General features: G+C 45.7%; 1 protein-coding gene across 2 annotated transcripts in view; it reads left to right on the top strand.

Annotated features, from left to right (window-relative positions):
- ICA1L (islet cell autoantigen 1 like) overlaps window positions 1–22,334 on the top strand; it is a 455,070-nt gene that overhangs the window by 242,797 nt on the left and 189,939 nt on the right. For both annotated transcript variants that reach the window (XM_086955269.1, XM_086955268.1), the window contains exons 7-8: window positions 5,936–6,034; window positions 7,517–7,593. In XM_086955269.1, the coding sequence (XP_086811395.1) occupies window positions 5,936–6,034; window positions 7,517–7,593 (176 nt within the window). The remainder of the gene's footprint in view (window positions 1–5,935; window positions 6,035–7,516; window positions 7,594–22,334) is intronic.

Below are 22,334 nucleotides of genomic sequence, written 5' to 3'. Positions count from 1 at the left end.
ACAACCTTACCTGGGAGCCATCCTAACCTCTAACATTGGGATAGCTTGCCCAAACGCTGACAGGATTCAATCCTTCAAAACACTTACTCTACAATTTAGGCCTCATCAGCAGATAGCAGTGATAACAGTCATGTGTCTTCTAGGTGCCTGCCATCATGCATAGCCATAGCACCTCATTCTAGACTCCATGTGCGCCTGTTATAAGAATGCTTAGCGCATCAATAAACTCAAGCTGAAGGTCAGCTACAAGATCTAGTGTTGATCAGCCATCAAGCTTTCTACTCTCTACAGTGGTTGCATTCCAACAATCGTCTAAAGGAACAGCCTTTTCTAGATCCAGTTCCACAGATAACCATAATAATGGATGCATTACTCACTGGTTGGGGAGCGCACTCATAGGGCCACTAGGCACCCAGTCAGATTCATCTCTGTATCAGTCACCTAGGGTTGCTAGCTGTTCATCTAGCACAAAAAGCATTCTTTCCCCACCTCACTGGCAAAGTGTTTCTCATCAAAACAGGCAACATGGCTACCATGTATTATCTGCAAAACACCGGAGTGGACCAGGTCACATCAGCTATCTCATCTAGCCCAGACCCTCTGGAGGTGTGCTCTTCGACACAACATTTACCTCTTAGCAGAGTACACCAGGGGTTGACAATGGCTTTGCAGATCTCCTCAGCAGGAGGCAACAACAAGTCCATGAGTGGGAGCTCAACCCACAAGTCCTCCACCCATTCTTCCAACAATTAGGTCACCCAGACATAGACAAATTCGCCTCAACAGAAAACGCCAAATGCGCAAACTTCGCCTCCAGGTTCCCACACCCACAGTCCAAGGGCGACTCACTATGGAAGAGTTGGTCAGGGATATTTGCTTTCCACCTCTCCAACCGTTTCCATTTGTGAATCGCAAAGTTCGGTAGAACCAAGCAAGCCCGGCACAGGTAAGCGTTAAGTACTTCGCAGTAATAAGTTGCTGAATATAAAAAAGTTTGAAAAATGCAATAGGAATTGTACTTTGTTTGATTTACAATACTTAGCAGATACAGTACATTGAAATGAATAGGCTTTTTCAGTAAATTACAGGTAAGTTACTTTTCACGTTACTTTTCTAACTCAGTGCTGGATACCTAGAGTCAGAACTGGCACATTTCCTGCAAACAGGTAAGTAAATGCGTTTTGGCTAATCGTACGATTTTTAAAGAATATTTTTAGATTTCAAAACTCCACACTTTTTTGGGAGAAAATTGTCAATGTTATCCTATGGAGGAAAAATAGGTTATCTGTTCAAATGTAAGTTATCGACTGTGGGAGTTAAGGTTCTGGGGTTAGACTCAGGGGTCCCCCAGGGTCAGTGATGCACTCTTGTTTCACCCTCAGTGGCACTAGGGCGGCCAGGTGCAGAGTGTTGAGGCCCAATGGTATCCAATGGGGGATAGGGGCCTCCGGTTGGTGGCTGCTGGCAAGCAGGCCACTGGGTTGTGGGAACAAAGCTCCTAGGTTTTAGGTCACAAAAGGTGCACCCTCAGCGGCACTGGGGCGGCCGGGTGCAGAGTGCTTTTTCGACATCGGGCGCCCTGTGGTTTCCAATGGAGAACCTCCGGTTTGCAAAAGCACTGCAGGCAGGGAGACAAAGGACTTCTGGGTGCAACCACCACTTTGAGAGGTAAGTTGGGAAGTTAGGGGCTGGTTAGGCACTGTCGGTTTGGGCACACAAGGCTGTGGGGCATCTGGTGCTGGGGTGCCTTTTGGGGTCAGATCTTCTTACCAGCTCCTGGTCGTGGTTAGGGGGGGCCTTCTGGATTTAGACTGCAGGCGTCGGCTGGAGGCTTGAGGCAGTTCAGGAGTTGCCGGATCTCTGTTCAGGATCGTCGGGGTGACCCCCTTGTGGTGTTTTTCCACTCAAGCTCGGGCCGGGTTCGGCAAGTGCTGAGTGGGCTGGATTAGCGGTTTCCGGCTGCTGCCAAGGGTTGCAGTTGAACAAATCCGGTGTTCACCGGAGAAGCAGTCTTTGGAAGTGAAGGCAGGCAGGTCTTTTTTGAGGTTGACGGCTGCATGACACACCGGGGTTTCGCAGGAGCTGGTTCGAGGGGAGACGGGCCTGTAGGGCTGGGGCCAAGTCAGTGGGCATCGTCCTCTTGTTAGTTCTGCACGGCTCTTCGGTCCTTCTTCTTATCTTCCTTCTTGTCATTTCTGGATCTGAGGAAGCCAGGTTCAAGATGCTCCCTAAATAATAGATTTAGGGGTGTTACAGGTAGGTAGAGGGCAGGGACCAATGGGTCTCTTCCCTGGGGTGGGTACAACCCCTATTGTGCCAGTCTCCAGTGGGAGGGGGGCAAGAGCCTGTCCCTGGTCGGTTGGGTCCTCTCATCCTCAAGATGGCGGGGACTCAGAGTTGTGCTTTACATCGCCTACCTCACCTTAGGGGTGGAGTTGGCCGAGGTGGGCATACCTCTCTCCCTCACTTGTTTTTCCCACCAGTTCTCCCGCCCAACCGGTGGGGACCAGTTGCTGAAAGCAGCAAGTGGTCTGGGGAAGCTCACAAAGGCGGCATGCCTTTGAAGCTTCCACTTCGTGAACCCTGCCCATCCTGGGGGTGGAGGATGTGCATTTTTTCATGCCCCCGAGAGCAGCAGGCTCTTGACCCAGGGCTCCAGAAACATGTCTGTTGATGGCAGCCTAAGCAGCCACTTAGTCGGGACACTAGAAGTTGGTAGAGTTTTCGGGGGCAACTCTAAGATGCCCTCGGTTGTGCATTTTAGATTAAATCCCACACTGGCATCAGTGTGGGTTTAATGTGCTGAGAAGTTTGATACCAAACATCAAAGTTTTCAGTGTAGTCATTATGGTGTTGTGGAGTTCATAATGACAAACTCCCAGCACCATATACTCTTCATGGCAGCACTGCACTGACAATGCCAAGAATGGACTTGCAATACCAAAGGGGATGATGGACGGAGCGTTTGAGCAAATCAAATACTCACTCTGAGTCAACTGATCTGGGTTTAATCCATCATCATTCTTTAGCTCTCTTCACCACCCTGTAGGGTGGCAGGGCTCATGCACCTGTACCCTCACCACTGGCATAGTGCACCCAGCTGGAGGGGTGACTGATCTAGGCCAGGGCAGTTGGTTGTAGGCATGGCACACAGGGATGTGTGCCATGTCGACTCCTCCCTTTATTCTGCACCAAAATACGCAGCCTGCAAAGGCAGTGTGTGAGTGTAGTGGTACAATAAGTGCTGCAGCCCTTAGAGGCCTTCTCTGGTCACAGTGCCCTGGGTACCTGTGTACCTGTGTACTATTTACCAGGGGCTGACCTTTTGCCAGAGATGCCAGTTGGGTTTAGTTTTGGGGAAAGGACACAGGCCCTGGGAACCTGATTGGCAGGGACCCAGGGCACACCAAGTAAAAGTGCATCAGTAGTCTGGCAAAAAGTGTGGGGGGGGGGGGGGGGGTTACTGCACCAGAAACCCACTTTCCTACACCACTTATCTCCAAATCAGGGGACACACTTCTATATTCAGAATTCCAGTCATTATAGCTTGTCAAAAGAGTTATACCGTCTAGGGTTCCTCCAAAAAACAGCTTGGAACTTCAATGTTGTATTAACAAGGCTAATAGGTCCCCCATTTGATCCTTCACACTCATGCCCTCTCCAGTTTCCATCCTGGAAAGTTACTTTTCCCATTGCAATAACTTCACTATGTACCAACCCTAAATTCCTTCCAAAAGTGGTCTCACAGTTCCACTTAAATCAATCGAGTTATCAGTGTTCTTTCCACCCAATTCTGTTGCAGATAGAGCTTAACATACACTGGATGTGAAAAAGAACTGTTATGTATTATATATTCTTACCAACAAAAGAGAGCCTATTTATGTGAATTCCTATGGAGACATTGTGTCTAAATTATGAAAAACACAGTGATTAAATCTAACAAGTGAGTGGTCAAAAAACTAACAGGACAAGGAAAAAAGAAAAAACTATTTTCTAAAAGAACCCTCACTCACCCTAGTGGTGACATGCTTCATCATAGGGCTCGTCACAGGAGGGACCAAATAGCCCCCTGTGTGCTTCAACGCCTGCGATTGCAGCAGAGCTGGTATGTCAACTGTGAAGTGTGAAAAAACAGTGAATAAGTGGTGACATTAAAAGATCACAACAGGACCCCAACAACTTTATTCAAAGGCCCAGTTGTTCACATAAAAATAGTGAGATCACTCCAGGGATGGAATTAAAACCCTGGTGATCTGGTGTAAGTGGTCGACATGTTTCTGCTGTGTTATGCTATCTTAGCTCAGCTTTCTTCAGGATAAAACAATAGTGATAGAAAAATAAGACCTCCGGGGGTCCAACATTCGGACGCCAGCGGGACAGAAATTAGGTTCTCCGTGGCGAGTCGCACCTGTTGAAATCAACACGGGGCGGTGAGAATATGCCAAACTGAGCGTCCATGGGGCACGCTTGCTCTCCTGATTGAATGGTATCCAGGCAAATAGCGGGATCACCGAGTGCGGGTAAAACCGTTGGTTGATTAAGGGAAGTCAGAATTTGAAACTTTTCCTCTCTATCGTCCTAACGGTGTGGGCACTCCTTAGCGTGGGTGGACCCCCGGAGGACTTATTTTTCACTGTTTTTCACACTTCACAGTTGACATACCAGCTCCGCTGCAATCGCAGGCGTTGAAGCACACAGGGGGGTATTTTGTCCCTCCTGTGATGAGCCCTATGATGAAGCATGTCACCACTAGGGTGAGTGAGGGTTCTTTTAGAAAATAGTTTTTTCTTTTTCCTTGTCCTGTTAGTTTTTTGACCACTCACTTGTTAGATTTAATCACTGTGTTTTTCATAATTTAGACACAATGTCTCCATAGGAATTCACATAAATAGTCTCTCTTTTGTTGGTAAGAATTGTGATTAAGGGGTAGGAGAGTAGCCCTGTTTACCCTTTCTCTCTAGTTGTATTTACATGTATTATATATTGACAGAACTCAATCATTTAGAAAGACACAAAAACTATTTGTTGCATTCTCAAAAACACATAAGGGAAGGGCCATCTCTAAAGCAAGCATTTCACGTTGGATTGTTAATTTCATCCAAACTTGTTATACTAAAGCTAACAAACTCTACATATCCCTCCAAATGTTCACTCTTTTTACAAAAAGGGAAACTCTATGGCCTTTTTAGTCAAGATACCCATGGCTGACATGGTACAATGACTACACCGCCACATTTACAAAACAGCACTGTGTAGATATCATGGCCCTTCATCAAGCCAATGTGGACCAATCCGGTTCTAAGCACATTATTTTAAACACATGCAACCCACACTGGTAACCATGGCTTTGGATATGGAAACTACTTCACTGTCTATGCTAAGCATGTGTCTACAGCCACACATGCCATCAAACGGAATATTTTACTTCCCCAGTAAGCATTGGTTTGTGGCATGTTGTGCTGTAGATTCCCACCTTCCTCCCCGGAAACCTGCGTTGTTTGTGGCTAACTACATTAAACATTACACTCTTTTCACATGATCATCTCACTAGGATACATCATCCTTCATACTCCATCCTCAGCCGCCAAGTGGAAAATAATCTAACAATGGAGTTGAGGGACATGCACATTGCAAGCAAGAGGAGGAGTCATGATACCTCGTGGCTAGAAATACTTTTTCTTCGAAGAAAAACAACTAGCACAATTCAAAGCCCAACACTAGATGATAGACATATGCTAAGCATGTGAATCTACAGCACTATATGCCACAAACATATGCTTACTGGGTAAGTAACATTTTCCTTTTTTCCTATCTCCACACATGTGTATTCATTAAATTAGCTCCTTGACATCATGTTGGTGTGATTGAGTCTAAAGTAAAAAAGGTGACTTTGGACAAGTAATTAATGTGTCATGTTTGACCTTGTTCTTTACAGACCACTCTTCTGCATTTCTGGGAAAAGACATCTAGGCTGATGTCTGAAATCCATGAGGAGTTTAAAGAGTTCCAACCATATGGATATGTTGCATTGAAGGTATAGTTTTCTAATATTAGTGTTAATAATTCAGATATATTTATCATATTTTGTACGTCTACATTGTAATACTCTCATGCAGCATTTTAGTACACAGTTGTTCAATTCATCTAATGCTTTTATTTTTGCACCTACTTTTTCATGGCAGTAAGAAATATGTCTAGGAGGGTGCCTATGCATGCACCTACGTATTAGAAATTAGCCAATACTCATGGATGTCCAGTTGAACTCAACATAGACGACCCAAGTTCCATAGATAGAAATTAGTTTTTCGTGATGTTTATGCTGCAGCAGTTGTAAGGGTGCAGTTAATTCAAAATTAGCATATCCGTTTGGTGATATACTTTTTTTATATTTGCCATGCCCTCAAATCAATTTATTAATGCAAAAAATGTGCTAGTGATTGGCAGAATTCACTCCAACAGTTATGTATACAGAATCCAGAAGCATACGTTGGGTTCTATTCTGTACTGTAATCTTAAAGCATTGCTCATTCCTATGTTATGAGAGGTTGTGAACATGGGCCTTTTGGATGCATGTCCTCCTAAAATAATAATGTTTAGCATTTTTAAAGAGCTGGTCTTTTGGCACTTACTAATAGGTCACTTTTATTTAACGCTAGTTGAGTTTACTAAACCGAATTTGAACATGTGGCTTCCAGGTTACACATGCGCATCTCTACATTGGAAACTTCCCCAACCAATGTATCTCACTAAAAGTCCCGGGACATCACTTATTCTTGGCTAGCCAGGATAGTTTTAGTTGTGTTTCTCAAAAAACACAGAAGGATGAGTGTAATGACCCCCATTCAGCGAAAGTCTGTTTTTTTCATCAACAATTGGGAGTGCATTAAAAACTTGAATACCCATCACCCAAAATGATTTTTCCTCTCATCATACAGTTCTATGCTCTGTAGACCTTCCTCTTGCTCTGCCAGAGTGATGTTAGATGTCCCGCAGCCGTTTGTGCACTTCTCCCGATCTGGGGATCAATTATTCACATCACTTTGTCGGATGATCATTTTTTTCTAGTTCAGTCAAAGAAACTGGGTTCATCATACCATTACATGGCATACTTGTCTTCCCTCGTTATACACAGTAGTTATACTTAAGACTGAAACAACGTCCTTTTGTAACTACATGCCCCCTCGTTAGCTTTGCCAGTTTTTCTTCGAACACTTATCATGCTATGGCTTTAAGTAAGTCCATTTTCTTTTTATGTCTTTCACTTAAAGAACTTTGTAGCATGCATCACAGTTCAACCATGTTTTTCTTTGTCACATTATAACTTTTTCTCTTTAAAGTTGAGATAAAAGTAACATGGTTTTGCTTGTATCTCTGGGCATTAGTTATCTCAACTCTCCTTAGAATAGTATGGTAGAATATGGTACAAGGTGATGAATAATAATGATGATGAGTAGTGTGGACGGATAATGTAGTTGATTGTCCCTGTTAACCATGAGATTTATTTCCTTATCTGCAGCGCCAACAGGAGCCACAGAACTCTTCTACTGAGCAACTGAGCGAGGAGGCAATGGCGGAGGATGCCAATTGGGACAGGTAAACAGCAGGGGTAGACTAGAAAGGGGTTCTAGAGGCTTTGAATGAGCCTCCTGTTGTTGAGGGCAGAAGGTTTAAAAAACCCAATCCCTGTACATTTCCATTATCCTGTGAAATGATGAGTCACTAGGCTTGCTTTTCCATAAATATTTTCCTGCCTTTAAGATTCTAGGTGAGCAAGATGGGAAATCTTCGGGGTCCAGTTGAAGGTGATGCAGGTACACTGAGGGTGCCGAGCGTCGAGGGCGGTGTTCCAATTACGTTCCCACCCCCCGCCTGTGACCCATGGTGTACTTCCTTGACACCACAAAAGTGCAGAAACCATAAAGCTGGAAGCCTCCTAAACCAGGAGTAATTAGGAAGCAAATCTTACTTCTTAAATTGTTTGCACTTTTTCACCCTTTTTTTGTTATTTTCACTTTCACGTCCCTAGGTAAGGGTGGGCCTTAGCGCGTCCATACCGCCAGGGTTTAATACACCAATAAGTCCTGAAGAATGCCTGGTAACATTACACCGTTTCATGGCTGAAACATGTCGACTGATTTGTAAGGAAACTACCACTCAATTAATTGTGGACTCTTTTCCAAACACATACATTTTAATAACCTGTCCTTAGTGATCAAAGAATAAAATTATTTACACTACTGACTTTTTAAACCCTCACCACTCATTAGTTAAATTTACTTTGCACAACACGTCTGAATCTCACTATCCTGCTCCGCAGTATATCTGGCGTTGTAGCACACCAAAGAGGCACTCTGTCTCTTTGGTGGGGCCCGATGATAAAACATGTCATCACCAGGTGGTGAGTGAGGGCTTTCCTTAACGTCCTGAGTGAGGCCGTCAACCCCTTTCTTAGCTGCTCCTGACTGTGGTCTGGTATAACCATTTGACACTCTTTTTTTTGTTTACCAAGATGGGAAACAGCCATTACATCGCATGCGTAACAACGCATGTGAACGCAAGTCGTTACAACGAGTTGCTGTAGGGGGCGCTCTAAGCTAAGGAATTGCATAATTTAGTATTCCAATACCTTCCCTACTGTTGCACATACTGGAGTTGGAATAGTTGAGTTGGAATAGTAAATTATACTATTCCAACATCCAGCGCCCCCTACAGCAAGGCGTTGTAACGACTTGCGTTGTAATGGTACTGTGATGAAACAACGTGGTCGTTGTAAACGCATGCGATGTAGAGGTATATATTCGAGCAAGATACATATGTTCTATTTCAATTGATAGAATCACAACCAGCGCTTACTTTGCAGGTGTTGTGCCCCATTCATAATTTTTGCGACCCAAGATTTATTCTTCTACCTAGTGAGAAAGGGAGAAAATGGAGGAAGAAGGAAGAAGATAAAATTAAGAAAATAGCGTAATGTAAGAAAGCAGAGGGGAAACTGTTTCAAGAGTAAGAACGAGGCAGTATGTGTTGTGAGGTAGATGAAAAGGGCATTATATGGAAAAAAACAAATGACAAACCTTGCCTTTGTCACCGTGGGGGCAGGCTCCTTTTTCTGTAAATATATTTATGATTTTACAGATAACAATTGGCTTAAACTTCGAGACACAGTACCAATAATGGGTAGGCCGAGTCGGTCCAAGTACCCAACCCGTCAATTCAGGGGTGCATAAACAAAGGAAAAAAAAGATTGTCAAGTGGACAAATGTCCTGCTTAAATAGCATTCTAGCCGAACTGCCAGGCCAGGACCATCTCCTAATGGGAACATGAGCATCCTCTGACAGGTTTCAGCTGATTGAGGCCTCATCAATGAGGTACACCGTTAGTCTTGATACATGGGACCCACAGCTAGACCTACCCATTGCACCGAGGAAGTTTACTAGAAGAAACAACAAGGTAATACAAGGAATTCTTGGAATTTTTGAATACATCTCAGCCACAGACGATCACTTTAGCTTAGTTCCAGTCTATGATTTCTTTCTGTCTGAAGGAGACCAGGCATAGCAGTTTGTGCTGGACTGTTCCAATTAAAGTGGGAGCAAAACTGATATGCATATGACAGTTTTCTGTTAAGCGTGGCATAGTGGTGAGAAACGATGGTCTATTAGCGGCCCTGCAAGTGGCTGAGATTATTTCAAGCATTCCTATCAACACCTTATTTATGCTGACTGTGCAGCTATTCGTAAGCTGGATTCAGCCCAGGTCCAGCAAATCCTCCCACCTATATACCAGTGGAGAGGCCCAAAACAAGGACACATGCAGCAGTACACATAAATTGTATGTATGTGTTGTGTGGAGGAGTAGCTTGCAGGGGTAGATGGGGTCATTGTTTCCCCGTCAATCATGGCCGGTTGCAAAATTCCAACATTATGGACAAACACAATCTCTTTATCCCATGTATTCCTGGGCAGGCTGCATGTGTAAGAGATCAAAGTGAGAGCACGCCTGAAATCCCACATCTCCTCCATCCTGAACAGCCCTTCGGGGGAATAAGACTAGCTGTGTAAAGATACACATTACAAACATACATGATCAGAAGGCCAGCAGATTCGAAAGGTTCTTTGTATATATAGCTCTCCTGTTGCATTTCTAAGTTCTGTGAATCAGAGGTGTCACTCTTAGCCTTTTTAATGTGCTAATGGCAACACTAGCTTCATCTCGAAGTAACTTCAGAGTTCTGACCAGCAGATCATTGAATAGTGTCTGCAGTAGGTGTTCAACTGGCAGAACCATGCCGTCACTTTGAAAAGAGGCTGTATTATGGCACTTTATTATAAAGGTTAATGCCACCCACAAGACCACACTTTACCAACCTTAAAAATATGAAACCTTTAGTTACCTTTATGGTTATATGCAGATATTTGCAGAGGGTGAAAAACTCCCTGGGCTGCTTTAGCAACAACCACATCAACACATTAAGCTCTCATAATTTGTTTACATCTGAATTGGCACATAGTGCTCTGCAGTAGGCACATTAATCTTCTAAGCTTTTTTGATCTTCCCAACTGTGGCCATGGCTAACCCTCAGATCTCTCCATTGTTTACATTAAGCATCGGAGCTACCTTACTAGTATTATAAGTTGATACTTGCTGCATACACATTAGTTACTGCAGTGAACTACCTTAAAATGGCATTTGTAACTCATTAAGTACGGCAAAGCAAGTGTATCACATTTTCCTTGTCAATTTATTTAAGAGCAGCATTGTTATAATTCATGTGTTTGCCCTGGCAGACCGCAGACTGCCTGTCATTGGTTCTGCTCCTTACAGTACCACTCCCTCATGACTCCTACCCTTTCTACCATCACACTTTCTTTACCCAACTTGAGGGTTCCTGGAGCTCATTTTTCCCATTTCAGCATTGACGGGAAGCCTTGATTTGGTAATGATAAGAATATCATTTGGAGGGAGATTAGACCAGGTCTGAGTCAAGATGATTGGAAACGCTAAGTTCAAACCAAGAATCCCACAGCAACCTCCTGGCCCCTGTTCAACACATTGGGGCCCTTAAGTAGATGAAGAGGATGGGTCGAGGGGAAGCACAGGTCAAGACTAAGGACCTGAGCTCCAATTCAAACAGTAGTGCACGGTGGAAAAAACACACCCTCCTCAACAGGATCTCAGATATGAACCGGGACCCCGCCCCACATCTTGCTTCTTGAACCGGAATGCAAAGGTCAGTTACTAACGGTGAGGTTTATCTCTAACCTAGGCATGAGCGGATTTTGCGGATTGGCAATCCGCGAATTTGCGGATTTGCAAACTCGCAATCCGCAAAATCCGCGAATTCCCGCGAATTTGCGGATTTTTTTTTTTTTTTGTGTTCGCCCGTGTTTCTGCCAGTTCGCGAGGGTTTGTACAATTTCGCAATTTGCGAACTTACCTGTCGGGTCGCAAGTTTTGCGAACTTGTTGTTTCTACGTGTCCAACCTGTTTGGGACACTCTTCTTCATCACTGCCACTCTCTGTCACCACTGCCACTCTCTGACTACTCATGCCACCCTCTGGCCCACCCATGCCACCCTCTGTTTCATCACCACACCCTCTGGTTGTCCAGTGTACATTATTTTCGGCAAAGCAAAGCACACCTTCCCTGCCTCAAGTGACCTGAATTAATTTGGGGCTGATTAATGTGTCACAGAATATTTTTTTAGCTGGCACCTGCTTCCTTAGTGCGCCCTGATTAGTGATCTTTTGCACTTGCTAAGTGCTTTCATTGTTGCAAAATTAGTTACAACACCTGCCCTGCCCCAACTGACAATAATGAATTAGGGGCTGATTAATGGATTTTAACTTCCAGCCTGGCTCCTGCTTGTCTCCCTTAGCTGTAATTCAGGACCTTTGTGGCATATGTGTAACTATTCTGAGGTTCAGAGCAGGGTCACATAATAGTTGCAACTGGCAACTGAACTCTGGAGGGGCCCCTCAGGAAGCACTACAGGAAATGGCTACTAATGATGTGCCTGAACTTTTGAACCTGGTAAGTAGTTACTTTCAGTTTTGCTTAGATCGTATTTCTGCAATTTCGCACTTATTCGCGGGGCGCGAACTCACGCGAACAGTGCGAGCAGTGCGAGCAAAATCCGCTGCTCGCGGATTTGCGGATTTTGCAGGAAATTCGCAAATCTCGCGGATTGCGGATTTCCCGAAAATCCGCAAAATCCGCGAGCGGAACGGATTTTCCGCCCATGCCTACTCTAACCCCATAGCGGCAAGATCCGACTCACCTGGACCACCTTATGTGGACAGGAAGGCAACATTAAATGAGTGAATCCCATGGAAATGGAGGAAGCAAGACAGGCGATGAACCTGACGTAATGGTACTAACTAAAACATGCCTATATGTTTATTTGTGTTGATACACTAGTAATAACCATTCATATATCGCCAAAAAGACTTTTGGGGTTTGTGACTAACCAAGTAAATCAATCGAGTAAAACATTATGCGCATTCTATCTTCTGATTTGTATGTTCCATGCACCTGTTTTACCAATGCACAGGCAGCAACCACATTAGCCTTCCAAGCAATTTCATGATGCTTCAAACCTGCCCCCAGACATTACACACTTAATCATGACTGCCCTTAATGTAGTAACCAATCGAGTCATGATGACCACGAGTAATGTACGTTATTTATAGTGCTTCTAAATTAAACTGCTTAACAGTTAATAATTTAAAAGGTGTACTTTTCTCTAAGCAAGATCCGGATTATGTCCTGAGCTGAGGTGCCGCAAATGATCCCAGGCACGCAGGCCTGACTTGCTCTTATAGGCACGACCGCGAGAAAACCATTGCTTGTAAAGTGAGTCTGAAGTGAGAACCGATCTTTTAAATGGCTACAGCACAGAACAGTGCTTCAAGATCCATCGCCTGGTACGTAGCTTCTACTCCGTGGTTCACACTGGCAAATCCAGTCACAAGGTGGTCACCCACCTGCTGCATGTGTCACAGCGAGAAGTGTTATACAAGCACACACTTACTTTGAAATGAAAATGACTTGTGCCTATCCCTCCTGGGCCCTGCCTGCAGTTAAATACTTATCATTAGAGCAAACACAGACTAAGCTTACTACCATGATGGTTGAGGGAAGGGCCTGACCTCGACCAGGCCAGTGGCAGTCGTCTTGCCATGACCAAAAGTTAGTGGAGGGGGCGTTCCACCCCAACCACTGCCCACAAGCCCCTGAAGCTGTGCCCCTGGTGAGATGTGTAACATTTCAGAGGGCACACTCATCATTTACATGTGTAGTCAAAAGACTGCTGTTTTCATTGAACATATCCCCATACTATCCAGCTCCTGCTGAAAAAAGGGGAGTAAGACTGCTGTGCTGTCCAAGCCTTGTTTTAGAACTGTGTTGATGTGAAGGGTGTGCTGTTACTCTGTGTTGGTGAATCACTGCCCGAAAGAGGTAGACGTGTATTTTCTTTCATTTTCTTTTTGCAATGTTGCAACATGTTTTTTGAGAATTACTTACTTGTTTGCCAGTTTTGGTAAGTCTGTGAATAACAGAGCTGGTCACTTATGTATGTATACACATGCATGTAACAATGGCAGTTACCACTGTTTTTTGGATCAGCTGTTGACATTGCATTTTTTGATATGCTTATAACTTTGGAATCCATTGACGGATCTGCTCCAAATTTGGCACTCTCTTAGCTTAGGCAAATACAGTCTGGCATATCCTATTTGGTGCAGTTCCATGCAGGCAAGAGCCATGTGTTGGGTGTTGATGTGTTTTCGTATTTTAGATTCCATCGGAATTTTTGCTTACAATTACAACAAAAACTAAAGACAATGCAATATTAATGATTGTAAGTGATGCCATGATAAGGCTATTTTCTATATGGGGGTCCAATTTGACTATCATTGATCCCTAGCATTATAAATGCATTTTAAATATTGGCAACACACACCATCATATTGCTGCACTGCGAATGTCTCAAACAACCACACTGGTTGTTATAAGGGTTATGCTGGTTATGAGGGCCTGGGTGACCGTGCATCTTGTGTGCCTGGTGAGCCATTTGAAAATATAGCGAATGAGGCAGCAGGATACGCTCACAGCATTGACCTGTTTATTCCTTGTAAGTTTGTCATCTAGGATGATGCTCAAGCTTCTGGCATGGTATGTGGGGGCGAGCATGGGATCTAGTTCGGATGGTCACCAGGAGGAGTCCCACAGGGAGCTCTTGTTTCTGAAGATCAGCATCTCAGTTTTGTCTGTGACGAGTTGAAAGCAGTTTTCTCTCATCCAGTTGGCCACGTTGGTCATGCAGGAGGTGAAGTTAGTCCTAGTGGTGTTGTTTGTGATGGTGAGGGAGAGGATGATCTGAGTGTCGTCGGCGTAGGAGACACTTATGATGTGGCAAAGGGGTGCCATGTACACATTGAACAGAGTTGGGTTGAGGGAGGAACCCTGGGGGACTCTGCAGACAAGGTTCTTGTGTTTGTGGTGTAGTCAGGAGTCTTATTTGTTGGGTTCTGTTGGAGAGGAAAGAGGCGATCCGTTTCAGGATGGGCCTTAAAAGCCTGGTAAAAAGGGTGCCTTGGGAGACAGTGTATAAGGCTGCTGAGAAGTTGAGCAAGATGAGTCCGCAGACAAGGCTCTTGTGTTCAGGGGTGTAGTCTGGAGTCTTATTTGTTGGGTTCTGTTAGAGAGGAAAGAGGCAATCCGTTTCAGGATGGCCCTTGGATTCCTGAGCCCTGGAGCCTGGCAATGAGGGTGCCTTGGGAGACAGTGTTGAAAGCTTCTGAGAGGTTGAGCAAGATGAGAGAGGCGGTTTTACCTCTGTCCATGATGAACCGTATGTCATTTGTTGCTACCAGGAGGGCTGTTTACATGCTGTGGTTGATCCGGAACCCTGACTGGGTGAAGTCCAAGAGGTGGTGCTGTTCTAGATGGGCCTAGAGTTGCCTGTCGAACACTTTCTCATGGACTTTTCACAGGAAACGAAGGAGCAGGATGGTTCTGTAGTTGTTGAGTACTTGCGGTTTTGTCGAGGGTGTCTTCAGGAGAGCTGTGACTTATGTATTTTACCAGCTATCTGGGAGTTTTGCTTAGGACGTAGGAGTTGATGATGATGGTGAAGTTGGCACTGATCAGTGTTTTTCCCAGGTTGTACTCATGGTGAGGGCAGGGATCTGTGGTGGACCCTGAATGGGTGATCTCCATAATTCTGGCTGTGTCTTCTGTGGTGAGTAGGCTCCAGTTCTTTAGTTGATGGGATTTACTGGTGGTGGTGGGAGGTTGAACGATGATGTCTGCTCCAGTGGGTTGAAGTGCAAAGTTGGTGTAGATCTTGAGTATTTTGTTGTGGAAGAAATCAGAGGTCGTCTCAGAGACCCTGTGAGGGGATTAAGGTGTTGGTGTCTGCCAATGGATTGGTGAAGTCTTTGCCGAAGTTGGAACAGGATTCTAGTCTTAGCACAAAGGCGGCTTTCCTGGCTTCCATGATCTAAGCATGGTACCTTCTGAGTGTGAAGTTGTAGGCATCTCTAGATTTCTGCTGGTTCTCCATCTTCTTTCTAGTTGTATGCGATAGTGCTTAATCTCGTAGGTCTTCTGCATACCAGCATGTTTGAGCATGAGTTCTTGTTTGGCTAATTTTCTTCCGGGGAGCCACGGTGTTGGTGCAGTCTGAGATCCAGTTGTTGAAAGTGGGTAGGCCATTCAGCCTGTGAGGACAGGCTGGTTGGGTGTGGGTCCAGTTCGCCTATGCTATGTTGTTACATTTGCAACTGATTTTAAAGGCTTTGGTTTGCTGGAGTGGGATGCATTGATGTAGGAGTGTGCAATGAAGCCCATCCATTGCACGCACATTGCCTGACCCCATCCATATGAGTGGGGTCAAGTGGCTAAAGGTCATCTTGTTCCTGTCTGTGAAAACTGGGTTGAGTGTTCGCTTGGAATGGGTCTTGTATGAGCTGTGTGAGTCCTGTGCTGTCCAGGTTCACTAGGAATGTGATGGCGTTGTGGTCTGTTGGGCCATCAAGAGTAATGTTGAGGTCTCCAAGCAGTAAGAAGTCATTGGATCTGATGGCGATGGGATTGATCAAGTCAGTGAGGAGTAGTGAATGTGGTGCTTGGTCCTGGTGGTCAATAAGTTGCCTGTGATGATCATAGAATGGCTGATATGTAGTAGGAAGTGCATTTGCTCCATGAACTCAGTGGTTCGTTCTTAGCGGTTGTGTAGGTGATGCTGTCTTTGTGGATGATTGCGAGACCTCCTCTGGGTATATGTCGACTATCTCAGATGGCGATCTTGTAGACAGGAGGAATGGCCTCTGTAATGGCTGGAGTGGATGAGAGGTGGAGCTAGGTTTCGGTGAGAAAGAGGATGTCCAGGGAGTGTATGTTGATGAGGTACCAGACCTCTGTGGTGTATTTGCAGAGTTAAGTGTTGAGGAGCATGCTAGCGATGCAGGTTGAGGTGTGTGCAGTGGGTGGAGTCGGAGTGATGTTGCAAGAGAATCTGCAGTGAACGCATAAGAAGGGTCCTACCATTCAGTGTAGAGTGAGAGCCGCAGTCTCGTAGGCAACAGTAGTAGTAGTCGTGGGGGCTTTCGGACGGGGTCTGTGGCGCTGGGTGCAATCCAGCCGCAAGTGAGCGGAAACGGCCTTGCATTTGGCATACCCACTGCATGCGCCTGCTGCACAGACGAACAGCAGGCGTCATTAAGTACTTCCTAGAAGAGGCTGACAGCTGGGTCCAAAAGGACCTTAGACTGGTCGGATGACCAGTGCAAGGTAAGTAGGAGCTGGGACCTAGGCACCAGCTCTGTGGGATAGCTCAGTGGCCGCCATTAAGTGGGTCCTAGAAGCAGGAGAAGCATAGGCGGCTGAAGCTAGGGAGGGGCGGGAATTCACAGTTGGAGAAGGCACAAGAAAGACATGGGAGAAGCAGACAAGGAAAGAAGGGAGGTGGGAAGCGGGTGGGGGTGGAGTCCCTCGAGCGAGGGGAAAAAAAGGAGGAAAGCAGAAAAGGCAGTCAGCAGTCATAGGCACAGAACAGGCACAAATATGGGCATGAAAAGATGAGACAGCACAAAAATGGCCCCAAAAGATTGGACAAAGCAACAAAACGGGTACAAAAGTCAAAGCACAGGTCAAAGACGAAAAAGATCCAAAATGCAGGCACAAAAGACTGGAAAATAGAAACACAGAGGGCATTACAATAAAGCACAAAAGATAAGTACAAATGACAAAGCACAGAACAGGCACAATGATGACAAGCAAGGGCAGAAGAGCGAGTGTGTGAAAGGAGTGTGTGAGAGCAGACAGAGATAGGAGGAGTGCAGCGAGGCAGGAGCCTTGAGGAAGACGGCCGGGTCCATGATGACCATAGACTGTTTAGAGAACCAGTCAAAGGTAAGTGGGAACTGGGGCCTAGGCACCTGCTCAGTGGGGTCGCTCAGCAACCATCAATAAGTAGGACCTAGGAAACCCCACAGCACGAGTGAGGACAGGGGGCATGGCGTCTGTAGCATACAGAGTCCATAGGGGAAACAGGCAGGTGTGCTCCTTATTTCCCCTCCTGTTTTCCCTGGCTATTGTACCACTGGCGGAGCTGTTTCGACTGAGGGTGTGAGACTGGGGCTTGCAGATAGAGGGTATGACACATATATAATTTTACTATATGCAGATGATTTGCTGCTCTATCTGAGACACTGCCGGGACGGGGTGGCTCTAGCGATCAGGCTTCTGAACATATTCGCACAACTCTCTAGCTACAGTTTAACAGATCCAAATCGCACCTATTTCCCGTGAGAGCAGATATAGAGTGTCCAGCAGGGATACATGGCGGCCTGATGTGTTTGCCTCTATCTTTCCGGTACCTGGGAGTACTGGTGTTTCGGGACCTGGAGGACCTGAGGCAAGGTAATCTTTTTTTATTTTATTTTTATTTTATTTATTTATTTATTTATTTATTTCGGGGGTCAAATCTGCTTTATTGCATAAGAGGAAACGTAATACACAGCTTATTGTGCCTACAACCCGGAGGCCGGCAGCAGGAGGAGATGATATTTAGACAGCCATAAGGCCGGCATCCCGGAGGCCCGGCGGCACTGCATACAGGTGGAAAAAGGTATTTACACAGCCGGTGTTGCAAGGCAGTTAAGGATGAGCAGCAGGAGAACAATGTTTTTTGGAAGGTTTTTTGTGATGAACAGAACAGCTCATCAGAACATCCCAACGATACAGTAACTCAGAGGCTATTCACATCTACATAGCAGGATAAGTGGTGGTGATCTGGTGTGGCGTACCAGGTGAGCAGAGGTGTGCATACAATTGTGACCGCATCACAGCTGTCCCATCAATAAGGCCGTAAATAGACGGAAATAATGACGTGTATGGGGCATTGGAGTGTCATCTGACAGAGGGTGTAGGAGTATATGGCGGGTAAGACATAGGGTGTCAGTGCACAAAGAAGGAGGAGTGATAGGCTATCCAAGGGGGTACAGCCGTAATGGCAAGCATCGTGTGAGGGTCTGGGGAGGTGGGTATCAACTTTGCTACCAAAGGAGAGAGGGTCCCCACAAGGATCGTATAGAGGAAAAAATGCGTGTGCAGAAGTAGGGTCTGCTGTCAGGTCTGGGATACGAGCAGGGCATTAATCCATGGCAGGTTGGTCTTCCGTCGGATCCACATCATCCGATCGTGCGAGCAGATAGCGCACCAGTAGACTCCAAATGTCACTGGGCCGACTCAAGATGGGCAATAGTTCAGCAAATGTGGCATGTTGGTCTTGGCAGTGAGTTAAGTCCACCAGCCATTCCTTAAATTTGGGCGCTCTGCCTCTGCCCCAGCGGCACGCCACGCGCCTTTTGGCCAATAGGAGTGCGGTATCAACGAATTTCCGGCAAGACCTAGGAAGCCGCATCGTGTCCCCAAGGAGGGTCACCAGTGGATCCATGGGCACTGTCTCCTCCACCATCTCCGGGAGAGCATCCGTTACTTGTTGCCTGTAGCATGCCACCTGGGGACATTCCCATGCCAAGTGGAGAAAGTCGGCATTATCGGCGCGGCAGCGCTCACAGCGAGCGTCCTCCGCCAGGCCAAATCGTCGTTTCCTCACCGGCGTGTAGTACACCCGCTGTAGGAATTTATAGTGGATAATCTTCAACCTACTACTGGCAGAGATGCGGGAGGTGAGCGCACAGCAATGGTGCCATTGCTCGTCCGAAATGTCAGTGGCAAGCTCAGCAGACCAGCGCAGTCGGGCATTGGATTCCAGCATCGGAGCAGCCCCCCTGAGCTGGCGGTGAGGCAAGGTAATCTTGAGCCCATGTGCAGATCCCTCAGGACGAGCATACAGTTTTGGTGCTCACTGAATCTCCAGGTGATGGCCCGCATCATCCTCTCCAAAATGATCATGCTTCCTAGATTGTTATATTATTTCGTGAACCTCCCAGTCCTATTCACACCACTCTGATTCAATGCCTTGGATTCAATGCTGCGCAACCTGATCTGGGATGGTGGGCGACATAGGGTCACCCTGTCTGTGCTGCAGAGGGCTTCCGGCGAATGGGTGTGTGTCAGATTTTGAACTATATTATTTACAGGGCACCCATAGGGCGCCTCTGTACATTCCAGACTTCCCATTAGTGGGGATACCACATGGGACTCCCCCAAGGCTCTTCACTGGTGCACAACTGGCTGACTGGACAGCGGCTGGCTTAGTGAGAGTGAGTGATTGCTTTCAGCTTGTAGAACAACTCCTGCTGAATGATCTCTTGAAACAATTTTGCCTACCCCAGGCCAATTCCATACATATCACGCCCTGGTTGGGACGTTTAGGGGTCAAGTTTGCGCTATATAAAACTTTATAAATAAATCTGGTTAGGACGAGGAGGGCTACTGGACCCCCACAAGGTATTGCAGGCAATGGTAACACTGGGTTCAGCGAGACACTTGCTCAAGTGGCTCTATAAAGCACAACTGACTATGTTTACACCACAAATTACTGGAACGCGGGAGAGGTGGGCTCAGCTGGTGGGCGGGAAGTTGATCGATGTAGAATAGACTAGGTCCAGGTAGGGCCCTGGGAGAGTCTCCAGGAACACTGGCTTTAAATATGTTATGTTTAACTACTTACACATGGCCTACCTGACTACACACAGACTACAATTCATTTACGGAGGGGAGCACCTGGCTTGTCCGAGATGTGATGATCGGGATGCAAGATTCATGCACATGACGTGAGATTGCCCGGTACTACAGACCTTTTGGTCAGGCGTTATTTCTATACAGACATCGTATTGAGATGTTCCCTCCCTTTTGTGGCACTGGTGTGTCTTTTGGGGTTGTTTCTCAGGCCCAGGCCACAAAGGGTTGGCACCAGATTTCTAGACCTCACCCTGATTCTGGCATGGCGGCGCATAGCCCTGAGCTAGAAGAATAGGATGGGGCCTGCTGTGGCGTTTGGGGAGAGGGATGTTGACTTCTGGGCTAGGGCGGAGGAGAGTGCCCTGCTAATCGAGAGCGTGGGGGTGTGTGGTGCAGTCCGTTGGCAGAGCTATGGGTGAAGGTGCTTCAGGCATGGGATGCCCACCACGTCACATCACCTACTGTGTCGCTGGAGGATGTATCGCTACAGATTGATTGAGGGACCGTTCTTGACAGGTTGTGGCCTATCCTTGGCTGATCCACCTGGGGGGAGGCCATTGCATTTATTGAGGTTTGTCCAGTCTGTTCCCCCCTTCTCCGCTCTACCCCCTGCCGTTGGCTGGATTGGTGTGCTGGCGCACCGGATTTTGGACGCTGTACCTTACTCTCCTACTTATGAAACAACTGGGTGACCTGTTTGTTAGTTGTTATTTCGAGACATCATTACTCATATGATCTGTTATGTACATGTATGGGGGCTCGCAACCCTGACCCCTGCATATTTGTAGAGTTAGAGAGTTCTGTGAGGTGTGATTCTTTGCTGGTGGGCAGATATGAGCCTTGCCACAAAATGGGGGCTATTTTTCATACTTCGCTGCTCATTTATACACACATGCCCGGTTGTAAGTTTTCTATCATATATGCGGTACTTTTGCAATGCTGTGGTTATGTTACAACCTATTATGCTGTATGCCGCACAACCTCTGATCTCAATGTACATCTTTGTTTTGTAGTATGTAAAGGCCAATGAAACAGATGCTAAAAAAAAAGTAGGACCTAGGAGGGGAAGCGGGTGCGGCTGGAGAAAGACAGGAATCCGCACCCTGATGCACCCACTCTTGTATCCCCTGGCCAAATGGTTGTCACATATTGTACCTGTGCCCACTAACTATGTGTCTAGGTGGTTTAAATACCTGGGTGTATACGTAATGCATAACCGGAGGAATTCATTTCCCTGCAATTTATACATTCTATTAAATAAGTAAAGGAGACTTGAGACAATGAAGAACAATACCACTCTGTCTATTGGGCTCGATAGCTATATTAAAGATGAGATGCAGTCAAAATTCATAAGCATCCTTCAAAACACTCTGTAATGGGTGCCAGGTGTATTTATTAGGAAACTAGAGATGGGTGTTAAACTGATTTTATTCAACGTAAACCTTTGCAAATAATGTTTAGAAATTGACACGGGTTGTTTATAATTTGGGCTCCCGGTATTATGGTACTTATTTATTTACAATTTTCGTCTGTATTTATCCATATTTATTATTTAGCAATCTTCTTTGGCATTTTGAACAAATACATCAGCAATAATCAAAGTGTATCACATTACAATAAAGATAGCTCGCCACCACATTAAGTCTTTCTGAGAAGGTAGCTCTATATATTGGACCAGAATAAGGTACAGTGTGTATAGAGTCCACAAACCCCAGAGGTATAACAGAGGTTAAAGACAGGTGTGACCTTTCTCTCTAAAGTGGTAGCTTGGTCGAGCAGTAAGGCAGTACCAGAAGACAGTGTAAAGCATTTGTTGTACACACTCAATCAGCAAAAGGTTTCACACACTCAAAGACTGAACTTCAGGACGATTGTTTTTATATCAAAGATATAGTTGTTTTATTTTTAGAACCAACAGGTGTCAACATATACTGTTCTCAATATGAGAGGTCTCAGATGAGTACTTTGCAAAAAGGCAATAAACTTGGTAAACACAATAGGTACAGGGATTGCAGAAGGTAACACAATTCTACACACAATTTAGCATTGAGCTCAATGGATTTTTCTATCTAAACACAGTTGATTACTTTATAGATTACTTTGGTAATTCCAGGACTGGATCCTAGGTTCAGTCCTGGGGTCTAAGCTGAAAACAATTCAGTAGAAACGTTT

The sequence above is a fragment of the Lissotriton vulgaris genome, chromosome 2_1 (assembly GCF_964263255.1).
Source record: "Lissotriton vulgaris chromosome 2_1, aLisVul1.2, whole genome shotgun sequence".
Classification (NCBI taxonomy): Eukaryota; Metazoa; Chordata; class Amphibia; order Caudata; family Salamandridae; genus Lissotriton; species Lissotriton vulgaris.
Note: the sequence above shows the minus strand (reverse complement) of the source record. Positions and strands in the feature narration are given on the sequence as shown.